Source organism: Rhamphochromis sp. 'chilingali' (assembly GCF_963969265.1).
Source record: "Rhamphochromis sp. 'chilingali' genome assembly, chromosome: 7".
NCBI lineage: Eukaryota > Metazoa > Chordata > Actinopteri > Cichliformes > Cichlidae > Rhamphochromis > Rhamphochromis sp. 'chilingali'.
The window spans coordinates 34739114-34751479 of NC_137934.1; the positions used below are offsets into that span (position 1 = coordinate 34739114).

The following is a 12366-nucleotide window of genomic DNA, read 5'->3' on the forward strand; positions in this document are numbered from 1 at the left end:
AATAAATTCACAAAGCTAGAGCTGCTGTGTAAATATTTTTTTTTCCTCCTGGAGCCAGCTATCTCGTCCTAGTTCACTTTCACACTGCAGCGCAAGCTTCTATTAATGCAATCTGCACAGGAGGCCACAGAGGTCACTCATAAATTTAGTTTGGCTTGCAGCATTTTGCTACTGCATCCCTTCACAGGCTGTATTGCTAACACTAAGCAGTGAATTTTTAACTTATTCTACGCACACAAGACTGTTAAGGAATTTAACTGGGTACATTGGTTTTCCCTCATCATAATTTCCTGTGTTTTCTCATAGTACCTGCTATTCTCTAATAGCACTGCCATATTAATGAAATCAGGCTCATGCTCTCAAAGTAAAATTACCCCTTACCCGGAGTCGGCCTGTGAATAAATGTATAAATGGGGTTACGGTGTGAATAGAGAGGCTCAAGGCTGAATCTGTTGAGCCTCGCGTGCTTTGTTTGTGTCACAGAAATGAAAGTTGAGGGAAAGGCTCTGACCTGGTCATCCAGCCAATTTGCACTTGTTTGTTTCCTTTACACTGATGTATCCTGTTATATTCACTAAGAGTACATGCTTGTTTCCCAACCCGTTTTTACACTTATTCGATAATGCCTACACCCACCAGGGAGCTGCTGTATTGAGCCCTCAGTGTCTTACTGCTCATCACCAAGCAGCTCCACTGGAGCATGGCTAGTATCAGTGCCTCGCCTATTATTTGCTCTAAGCCTTGGCAATAAGCAAAGGTAACTGGGAGCTAACGGCCAAGTGTTTATATCTGTGCCACAGCAGTTTCACAGCTCTTGAAATATTCATTCAGTACAAAGGTGAATTCACTTACATGCCTTTGACTGGCAGCTGAGGCGATGATTCACAGCTGTTTTGGTGTACATGCGGTCTCCACAAACACTGCATTTGTAGTTTAGAGTTACGTGCGTCTTTATTTGCATTAGGATGCTTTTATGGACTTGTGTACATCTTTTTCCTGAGAAGGTGGGAGCAGGAGTCAGATATTGCACTCTGCATGTAACACGATCAGAGTCTGCAGTATCTCTCCCTCAGGAAGTCCTGCAGTTCTCTTTAGTGCCTGCTTTACCACTTTTGTCCACCTTGTCAGCATTTAGTGAGAGAAGGAACAAGGAGAGATAGACAGAGGGCAAATTTGCTCTCAGCACCAATTTTTTGAAAGACAGGGGAAAGCAACTTTAACTGTGACTTCATTATCAACACCATCTGGACTGGCAAAGGAAAAAACAAAAATACACCCTAGATTAAAAAATACATGATACGATGTTTGTTTTCCTTTTGATTACATGCTGATCAGATTGTTCCACGCTCGTGTTTCCATGTCCTTTAGTTGACGCAATCTGAGATGCAGACTTGATAGAGCAGGCATGTTTTTGTTTTTCTTATTTTGGCCTGTACAGGCACGGCGACCGATGTTGATCATGCCAATTGCTCCATGTGCTACCCGCTTCAGCTTAGTCCACACAAACTCCTGTTGCTTCCGCATGCAGCGTAAAAACAGATTTCTTAGCTTGCACAACCCAATTTTGTCTGGGAATGGGCTGCACAGTAACTGAGGCAGCAAATAGAGAGACCTTATGTAGAAGCTATTGGTGGGGATGAAACTGTTATTATGGTCTATCAAATTCTAATAGAGAGCAGAAGAATTGACTTTTTAATAGTTATAGGTTACTGTTTGATTGTACATCAGCAGGAATCGTACTTCTTTGTATTTATGGAAAATGATTACCCTTGGGGTGAGAATCCTCTAATTCGTTTTGTCATAATCAGTGTTAGCTCTTTTTTTTTTTTTTTTTTCCCCCTTGCTCATCTGTATTCAGCCTCGTGATTGGCAGTTTATCCGTGAGACGACCATTCTGGCTCTCAGGGGCCAGAAATGGTCAGTCAGACAAATTACATCCTTTTAACCCAACTGTCAGTCAGACACTTGGTGGACTGAAGCCCTTAGGTGATGTTTCCATGTTAGGCTTTGTATGAAACTGACGAAGTCTCCCACAGTAGTATTACACTGCCACACACACACACACTAATATACACACACACTCTCTTAGAAAAGCCAGATAATGTGGAGGCCAGGAACACTATTGTCTGTATAGTACCAGATCTCTGAGGCCCACATTTAGATTGCTGAGACAATTCACATATTAAGACACCTCCACATAACCCACATCACATTCACACCTTCACATCATCCAGAAGAGCTGCGTTCTTTGCATCAAAGGCACAAGAACATGGGCACGTGCACTCACCCGCACGCGCTCTTATTGTACACGCAGACCATTCAGTCCCTTTTGGCAGTAATAGCTACACTGCGCTGATATGGCGCTTACTCGTTGGGTCTTTTAAAGCGGATTTGCAGGAGGCTTTTTATTTCTTTAAAGGGAAGGAGAAACCTCATTTAGGGGATGACGGTTTGAAAAGATGCTCGCGCAAGAGCTCGATATTCAGTGAGAGGAAGAAAGATGGAGGTGAGAGGAAAGTGGTCACCCAAAAGATCCAGCCCGGCACCAGGGCCCAAGTCTAACCTTAAACCCAGTTTTAGAGAAGACTGAAAATTCAAGTGGATGACTTCAAAGGTGATCACATCAACCAAAAGTGCACAGCTGGAGAGGATTCTTGCAGTCGCTCTTGGCTAAACTAGTCCCAACGTCCCACCACCAGGGGCAGTGTTTGAATATCAGAGTGTTGTTTAAAAAAAATCAAAACAATGAGGAGGAATGTGAGAAGAATAAAATGGAGAGTGAAGCCGGAATGGGCGAATCCCATAGGTACTATTGATCTGCGGCTGCAACAAACATAGGCTTGTTGCCAGCGAGCATGCTGGTGGTCAGATGTGTGTAATTGATGGAGTTGAGTTTGACACAGTGCTGTAATGTAATCTGGGGCTCGAGTCTCTGTGGCGTTAGAGTGGGAGTGAGAGACATTAAAGAGAGAGGTGAGGGGAAAATGAGGCAGGGTGAGGGTGTATAGTGGGTTGCCGGAAAAAGGCACGGGGATTTGCTGCAGGGACTGTGGGCTGTGTAAATTTGATGTATTAGAACGGAGTGTTTCCCTCCTCCTCCCTCTAGCAACCTCATGGGTTACACACGCAGGAACAATGGCCTTGACTACTGTAATAGGCTTTTATCTAGAGGGACTACTTTCTCAGTCACACACAGTGTGTAAAGGAGTGTGTTTCACTGTCTGCGATGTGCAGCTTTCCACTTCTTTTGCTTTCTCTGATTTACACTCAAAATAACAACCAATATAGTATTCTATACACCAAGTGTCCTTTTTCACGGCAGTTTGTTGCGATATGTGTCCGAGTTTAAGCTAAGAGGTGAATTAGGCGCATTTTGGAAAGATGTTGAGTAGCTCCATTTATAAATAATTTGGAAATGAGCTGTGGGGTCTTGACTTGGGCTTTTTAACATTTATATTGGCACATTGTTATCTAGCGCTTAAGGCTAAATATTCATGGAAAAACGAGCCCTGGTTGAAACAGTTGTTCACACACAGACTTGGGCACTTTTTTCTTGTTTGGCTTCCTTCTGTTTCTTTATTTGTTTGTTTGTCTACATTGTTTTTCCCCCAGCTCTGTGTCTTGTGTGACAGTGTTCCCACTCCTTTGTTCCACTGTAGCTGTGTGTCTAATTTAATTGCAGACCTTTGAAGAGGGATCGATTTGAGAGAGAAGATAACTAAGTTATCAAACTGCTTCATTGACTGGCTCTCTTTTCTCTCTCCATCTTTTTGCCTCCTTCCCTTTCTTGTCCCATCTTACTCTCCCTGACTTCATTCTCTCCCCCCTTTTTACGCCAATTTTCTTCCACTCATTCCTCTTCTTCCCATCCCCCACCCTCCGCCTTTTCTCCTTTGCTGTCTTTCACCCTTGCCCTGCAACCACAGGCCGACAGACCTGTCCTCCAGAGAAGTTTGATTGCGGAGGGGCTGCCAGCAAATGTGTTTCATTGTCATGGCGATGCGACGGAGAGAGGGACTGCGAGAACGGGGCAGATGAGGAGCAGTGCGCCGCGGGTAAGTTTGTGGTGGAAATGGTGAAGGAAGAAGCACATAGTTAAACACGCGGCACACTTTTCATGTTACAGTGCAGTCAGTCTGTTGTATTCCAGTTGGGAATAATGTAACGTGTAACCCCAATTCCATAAAAGTGGGGACACTGTGTAAAACATAAATATAAACTGAATGCAGTTATTTTACTTATAATAGAACACATCAAATGCACCATTCTAAGAAAAATATTGTCTCTTTTTTTTTAGTATTTAGTATTTATTTATTTATTGTCATTGTCAAGAACAATGAAATTGCGTTTGGGGCTTCCATACAACCCAAAAAAAAAAAGAAGAAAATAATAAAAAGTGCAAAAGTGTAGGAGCTCCGGGCCGCTCCGGGCCGCTGCGTCTGTGCGCGCCGCCATCTTGCGGCGCGCTTTGACTTTGATGTCTCAAAAAAGTTGGGGCAGGGCCGTGGTTTCCACTGTGTAGCATCTGCTGTTCTTTTAACAACTGTCTGTAAACATCTGGGAACTGAGGAGAGCAGCTGCTGGACTGGTGGAAGAAAATGACTGTCTCTATCTTGTCTCATATAAGATTCTGGCTGCTCAACAGTCCTGAATCTTTCTTGTGATGTTTTTCTTTTTGCAATGCTCCCAATGTTTTCAGTCGGTGAAAGTCTGGACTACACTTAGGCCAGTGGAGCATCCAGATGTTGCAATAGACACAGGATGCAGTTTAGTATAGTGTCGTGAAAAAGACATCATCTTGATGGAAACATATGTTGCTCTAAAACCTGTATGTATACCTGTATTCATGGTTCCTTTCCAGATGTGTAATCTGCCAAAACTGTAGGGCTGATAACAAGCCCGACTGTCCCTCTCCTCTTTAGTCCAGATTGTGCGGCGTCCATCTTTTAGCCATCTTTAGTCATTTTACCATAGTTCATTTTAATTCAGATGTTACTCAGCAAAGATGGCAGCATTTATGCATGCTTTCATCTCATGCTTGCATCTTGTTTGTCTGATAGAGCTTTAACCTGCATTTGTGAATGGCACTGAGTCCATGCACTTTCCATGACAGAATCATGCCTGTTGTTAACGCAGTGCTAGAGATCACAGGCATCCAATATTGACTTTCAGCCTTTATATTATAAAGCGTAAATGATAAGACACCCAAAGTCTTTGAAATTTTATGTTGAGGAACATTATTCTGAAATCGTTCCACAATTTGTAAATGCACTTTTTTTTGCAGATTGTTGAACCTCTGCCCATCGTTACTTCAAAGCATCCTAACGCTTTTGGAATTGACTGCTAAATTTCTTGTCATCTACTTTACAGTCATGATGGAAATCAAGCCCAAGTCTGTCTCTTCAGAAAGCACACACTTGTTTGATCAGCAATGCCCTCACATGTTTTTAGTAATTACGCATACATTGACTGCTGTCACACTTTGTAGCATACATCCTCCCAGCTGATATCAAAGCTGTAGGAAAAAGGGGTATTGATTTTCATCAGCATAAACATCTGGCCTGCAGCATTATTGATTTTAAACCTGAAACAAACACATGCACCCACAGCATATTTTTTTGAAGACTATAGATTGCATGTACAGTTTGCCCTTTATGTTCTGAATTTCTCTGATATCTCTAATATAATGTTGGTGCCTTTGTCCAAATGAAAAATGGCTTTTTTACTGTCACAGTCATTATGTTTTAATGGAGACAAAGTGGGGTCATTTTAGACCAGTTTTTGTATGCAGGGGCCTAAAGCAGAGAGAGTATGTACCAAGTGTCCTCACTAGGAAACTACAAGATTATCTGCGTGATGCATTTCAGATTATTCCCATAATGCTGGCATTGTCCTTCAGAAACTTTGACATTCATATATTCTCATGCTGAAGATGAGGCGCAAAGATGTGCAGACTCCCCAATTTGGCAGTCAACAAAACTCTACAAATGCCTCCTCATGTATTATTATTAATACAGTGTTGCTGTTAGCTGTAACATGCTGCCTTCAAACCATGGATATTGTCTCACCACATAAGTCACGGGGGCATCTGCACACTGCGAGTGCATCACATGCCTCTTCATCACAGTTAAAAGTATCGGTTTGCAGCTATTGTTTGCTTCCACAGAGTGATCCTGTGGTTTGCACCAGCATGAATCTCTTTCTCCTTAAAGTCTCTTCTGCGAACTCTCCTCTTTGATTTCTTTGTGTTCTGTGCGCATCTTCTTTTTTGTTCAGTGTAATAATTCACGTTAATTGCCATCCACAAAAAAATCGATATAGCATAGTATAGTGATACTTTGCATGCCGATATTTTATTGATATAGAGACCCAAATATTGATGCTTTACTACATAAATTCAAGTACTCTGTGAATTTTGTGAACAAGAGGGACTGCAGGGTCGCCTTATAGCAAGTGTGAATTTAAATGTGAATTCTTGTCTTTATCACACTTAACTGTTGTTTTATGAGAAACTGATTGCATCATAAGGTGATAAACTCTGATTTGTTATTGCACAGCATATTGCAAAATGTTAAAAATCGTAACAATATCACATCATGAGTGAAGTATTGTGAAAATACCATATTGTGGGCCGTCTGCTGATTCCCACCTCTCTAGTGTCTATATGGAGAAAAAAAAGCTTTCACACATCAGCTGCGTGCTAATCCAGAATTTTCTTAGTGTAAAACACATGAAATCTGGAATTTGTTACAATTTTTCCACATTTTAGAAGTTGTGATAACTGTTTGGGGTTTGTTTGTTTTTCTCATGGTTAGCAGGATGTCCTAACTCATCTTCTTTCCCACACCTTCCTTCTAGTCTTTTCTGTGTTTGTCCCAGTTCATCTGTTTTTATTTTGTGTGTGCGCTTTAGGTTGATGGTAGCACACGGAGATCTCTATAGGGCGTCTATGACCATGACCTAATGAAAACAGCAGGCACTGTTGATTTAGTCATGTAACCCAAGCTGCACTGTTCACATACCGTCTGTATCTCGTGTATAAGTTTTCTTCCCATGCTTACTTAGCACCTGTAATTTTCCATTGTATTTCTGTGTATTGATAGTCTTCCATTGCCTTTCATCTGCCTGGCCTGGCCAACTCTTCATCACCTTTTTCAGTAGAAAATAAAGTGGTTAATGCGCCTGTGGGGAAAAAAAAAAAAAAAAAGAAATTCATAGGGCCCTTGATGGTAATTGATTTACTGTCTGAAGTGGTTTGATTATATAGGTGGGTGTTATAGGCGTTCTGCTGCAGAGATCAGCCTTTGATGAATATTAAAAAGTTGACCGGACATTTAGAGATCACACATTAAAGCTGACTTAAAGCCCAACAGCACAATGGATCCATTAACGCTAGTCTTTATTTTCATGAAAACTTAACTCTTTTTCCAAAACACAAAATTTCACAAAACCATTCAGAGTATCTGAAATTCAAATTTCATATCCATCAGTTAAACACAGAGTGCAGATATCGCCTTATTACAGATGCAGATAACAAATTCAATAAGTGGAGGAACACAAATTAAGAACATTACAGCGTTTAAAAGCACCACCTTGCAGTTTTACACCTCCACCAGCCTCTGAAGGTACAGTTTACTTGCAGGTCTGCCAAGATTTGACATTTTATTTTTATTTTTTTAATAGAAAATGTCAGCTCTTCATCATATTATGTGGGAAGTCACAAAAGAGGATTCATTGTTGGTTAAAGTATTAAAAGAGCTGTAGTCACAAAGACTCCTCAGCTTACTCTGTCACTTTAGTCACAGTGTGGTAGTAGCAGCAAAACAGGTACTGTTTCTACATTCTGAGTCTGTGTGCATCATCGTGGGAATGCATGTTCCTGAATACACCTCCTCTACAAACACTCCTTTCCATTAATCTGAGGACATGTGATCATATCGGTTTCATGTCTAAATAAGCACTCTCATTACTTTGTCATGAAATCTGTGATGGAAATATTTGCAGGTCATATCTAGCAATACTCATGTGTCACTTTCAGTGTGGCACAAGATTGAAGTTTGCATTTGCCCCTATAACACACACGCACACATACACACACCCTTGTGTGTTTATGGGGCAAGTCATATAACATCTCTGAAGAGGGTTTCTGTCTGAGTAGACTTTACAGAAGATATATATTATATAATATAATGTTACCGTAGCTTAATGCTGCTGTAGTCCATGCAGGGGTCGAAGTGGGATTTGGCAGGTGGGAGAACCCTAAGATGGAGCGTAGTAGTGTAATGTGGGGAAAAGTATCGCTTAGAAATGCTTCACACAGTAACTTGTTTTGTGAGCGACAGAAGGGATTTCTTTGTGTGCAGGCTGTGACCAGCACTGCTTCTCAGAAAATCACTGCTCTTGGGAGATTTAGTCAGTTAAATTCAGTAAGATATAAGCAAATGACTCGATAGCTGATTTTTCTAAACCTAATAAAGCTTAAGATAAGATAAGATAGAACTTTATTAATCCCTCGGGTGGGTTCCTCTGGGAAATTCGACTTCCAAAAAAAGCACAGCAACGACCGAAGTTACAGTTACAGAACTGTTATATATATATATACACACACACACACACACACATATATAAATACAGAGACAAATATAAATAAAATATACAAAGGGGATAAATAGAATAAATAGGAATAAAAAATAAAAATACAAGTGAATTGCACATTTCAAGTATTGAGTCTAGCTTGTATGAAATGTAGAATTGAGCAAGTGAATTTAATTTGATGTTAACTAACTTTAACCATGAACACCACAGCCGCTCTACAGCAGTGCAACATCACTGTAATGTTCACAACAAACTAACCAGTTTAGACTAGACTAAACTGCACAGTAGTTTCATGAAAACTGGGAATAAAACAAAATTGGTATACTCACAGTTTGTTGATTTAAAAACTCTAAAATGAATTAGGACATTACATATAAGATTTAAATTTCATCTGCAGAGCAGTTATATTAAAATGATCTCTCATCTGCCCTCTCTCTTTCTTACATCTTTTTCCATCATGCATTTAGGTTTTTTTCCCTCCCTGGGAAATGCACTAACTGTTCATTCATGTAGCAGACACATTTTGTGAAAGATTTCACAGAAACAGTTTGTGTGTTTGATGTTTGTGGAGCTACATTTAAAATTACCAACCACAAAAAAAAAAAAAAAGAAGTACTAGTCCATTTCTGTGCACTCTTCGTTTGTAGCGCTGGCTAGATGCTATTAAGTACAGTGAACTTTATTTACATCTGCACCTTGAATGCACACAGGTATGAGAGGGGGGAAAGCGATGCGTTGTTGGTGTCATTATTTACCTATTACTAAGCGAGTATCTCAATACTGTCACTGGTGCTGCAGCACAAAAAAAAAAATAAAAGTATATGCATGTGTCAGCCCACCTCCTTCTCGTCCTTTAAACAGATAAAGATAAAACATTTGCAAAGACTAATGAGACCAGCACTCCCTTTGGGTATCTGGTAACCTAATTTTTTCCCGCTCTTCCATTTGTTGTTCTTGGAAAAATAATCTTTAATTGATGTACCAGACACAGCTGGAACATCAAATGAGTGTTTGCCACACAAACAATGAAGTTCAGTTACGTGATAAACATTTGGAAGCAGAATAACGGACCAATAGCCCTGCCTGACTTTCTTACAATGTTATGCTTGTGGGAGCGTACTCATCAAGATCTTTGGTAAAACTATAGAAATGGCTGCACAGAGAGAGAGAGCGCTATACCACCCACAAACACAAATTAGTTCATCGATGGTGTGTCTGAAAACATAGTTCCTTTTTGAAATCTGTTACTTTCATCCATCCCCTATTAGGGCTGTTCGATATAACGATATATATCGGATGACGATATAAAAACGTCTATCGTTTGATTTTACGCAATCGTTTGTTTCGTGATGTCGTAAAATAAACCGTTTACGGTAATATTTTTTCATCGTTTTGATGGTCACTGTAGTGGCTATATTTATTTCTTAAAGTTCTCTCTTTCTCTTATATTCAATATAACCAGACTACAGACAAACAAACATTTGTTTTTATGCGTTGTCGTTAGCAACAACGACGGTAAAACCATCGTGTGTCCGCTTGTTTATGTTCCACATAAACCTTTCACAATAAAGCTCAAGATCCTGTTGAGACTTCAAAATAAACTAAATCACGTGTAAGATGCAGAGTGTTTACGGATGAGAAGCAAAAAAGAGCCGCCAGGTGCTAAAAAATAAACCTTAGACTCAAACGTTAGAACAGGCTTTTCCCCGCAGCACGCCGTGTGATAAATACTCACGCCATTACAACCTATGTCTAAAAATGTATCGTTTCATGCATCGGTTAAAACACTCGACTCCAGCTACATGACGCGCAGCTGGAAACACTTAACGCAACAGAATTTACAGAAAATGTTACATTTTTGTGATTTATATCGTTATCAGACGATAGATGTCTTATATCGGGATATGAGATTTTGGTCATATCACACAGCCCTATCCCCTATCCTTACTGCTGCCGTCACCACCTCCTGCACCTTTGATCTCCCATCTCTCTTTCCCGCCCTCCGTCAGCAGCTACAGTTGTACAGCTAATGTTAATTTGGGCCGCTAATTGAGCATATCCAAATGTTGAATAAAACATGGGTCCAGGAAGAGAGGATATCTGTTACATTAAGAGGAGGCCTCTGAAGAAAGTTTATAAGCCTTTAATTTATGTTAATGTGAAATTGCATGTGTTTAGGCACACATCTGCTGCAAGCTATGTGTTTGCATGCTTCATAGTGTGCAGATGCTAAAACGTTTTGGGGGGTTTTCAACACTGAAAAACCCCCAAAACGTAGAAAGTCGATTTTTGTAAAAGATCTTTTTTTAAATCCATCTTGCTTGACACATCCTCTTCCTCTCTGTTACTTTCTTCTAAGTGTACTAACCCTTCTGTAGAAGCAGCACAACTGTATCACAGTGAGCCAGGCTACTTTATCTTTACAGCAATAAAAATGCTGCATTCATGCTAATGTATGTATTCAAACAAACAAACAAACAAAAAGATTACAGTTACATAGCTCCAACATTAGCCTTTTCATACAGACACCCTAACCCACACCTAGTCTATTGGGAATGATAAGCTTGTCCAGTTGGGCCTGTCACACTCTTATTCTTGATTGTTCTGTATTTTTGTCATTTAAAATTGTCAAGGAGCAAGTCTATGTAGAAGTAGGCTATCCTGATTAGTCTTATTTCATGTACCTCAAAGACATTGTGTGCTTGCTTATAACAAGGATTTCTTGTTCAAGTTTCATCAAAACCTATCTCAAATCATCGAAATGTGCAGAGGAGGTCAGGATAGAGGTACAGTGAGTGCCTCTAGCCATCTGTAAAACACGGTGGATGCTCTGTCATGGTTTTGGGCTTCATTTTAGCCAGGGATGTTGGCGCTCTTGTCAGATTTGATGGAATTGTGACAGCAGGAAAGTACCATTAGGTTTTGATCCACCAGTGCTTTATGGAAATGTCCAATTGGCAACATCTTTATTTTTTAGTATAACAATGATCCCGAAGGCAATGCCAATGCAATAAAAATCATAACTGGATAAGAACACAATGAAACACTGTCAGTCATTGACTGGCCTCCCCAGAGACCTCAACATTGTTGAAGGAGTGTGGGATCATCTTGACAGAGAGGACCAAAAAAGGCAGCCATCATCCAAGAAAGAGCTTTATATGTCCTTCATGTAGGCTTAATTGTTCCTGAAGACTACTTAAAGAAAGCTTCGCAAAGAGATTTGTTGAAGAATAAAGGTGGTCATACCAATTGTTTTTAAAATTCAAGCTTAATAGAATTGTACAAACCCAGTCCTTTCCCTTGTGATGGAATTCCATGTATGTTTGCACACATTTCAGTAAATTAGTGCAGTTATTTCCCATTTTCCTTGGGAAAACATGGTCCTGAACATGTTTTTGTCTTTTGGCCATTTGAGGAAATCTGCATTTGCTTTATTTTTGAACCTTAAAGTTTTCCACTTAAACATAGCATTACCACATCTTTGGTGTTTTTAGTTCTCCTCTTCACACTCTAATGTGATGGTTTTATAGTCTCCAGTCAGTGAAGGCATCTCTATCTATGCCCAGTGCATATGCCTCTTTTTGTCTTTGCTTTAGTTTCATCTCTCTGCAGTGCTAATACTCGCTCCAGATATTTCCAGCAGACTGTTTCTCTGTGTGTTGTTCCCCTCTCTGTCCTCATCTGCAGAAAGGGAGAAAGACAGTAGTGTGAAAGCTCCCGCAGGCCCCGAGGACCTGTTGCTCTTTTCACATCAGCCAGTGCTGCTGCGTT

The 12366-nt window shown here is 40.2% G+C and overlaps 1 protein-coding gene across 4 annotated transcripts in view; it reads left to right on the forward strand.

Annotated features, from left to right (window-relative positions):
• lrp8 (low density lipoprotein receptor-related protein 8, apolipoprotein e receptor) overlaps window positions 1-12366 on the forward strand; it is a 180504-nt gene that overhangs the window by 103916 nt on the left and 64222 nt on the right. For all 4 annotated transcript variants that reach the window (XM_080888024.1, XM_080888022.1, XM_080888021.1 and 1 more), the window contains exon 4: window positions 3927-4055. In XM_080888024.1, coding sequence (XP_080744150.1) covers window positions 3927-4055 — 129 coding nt within the window. The remainder of the gene's footprint in view (window positions 1-3926; window positions 4056-12366) is intronic.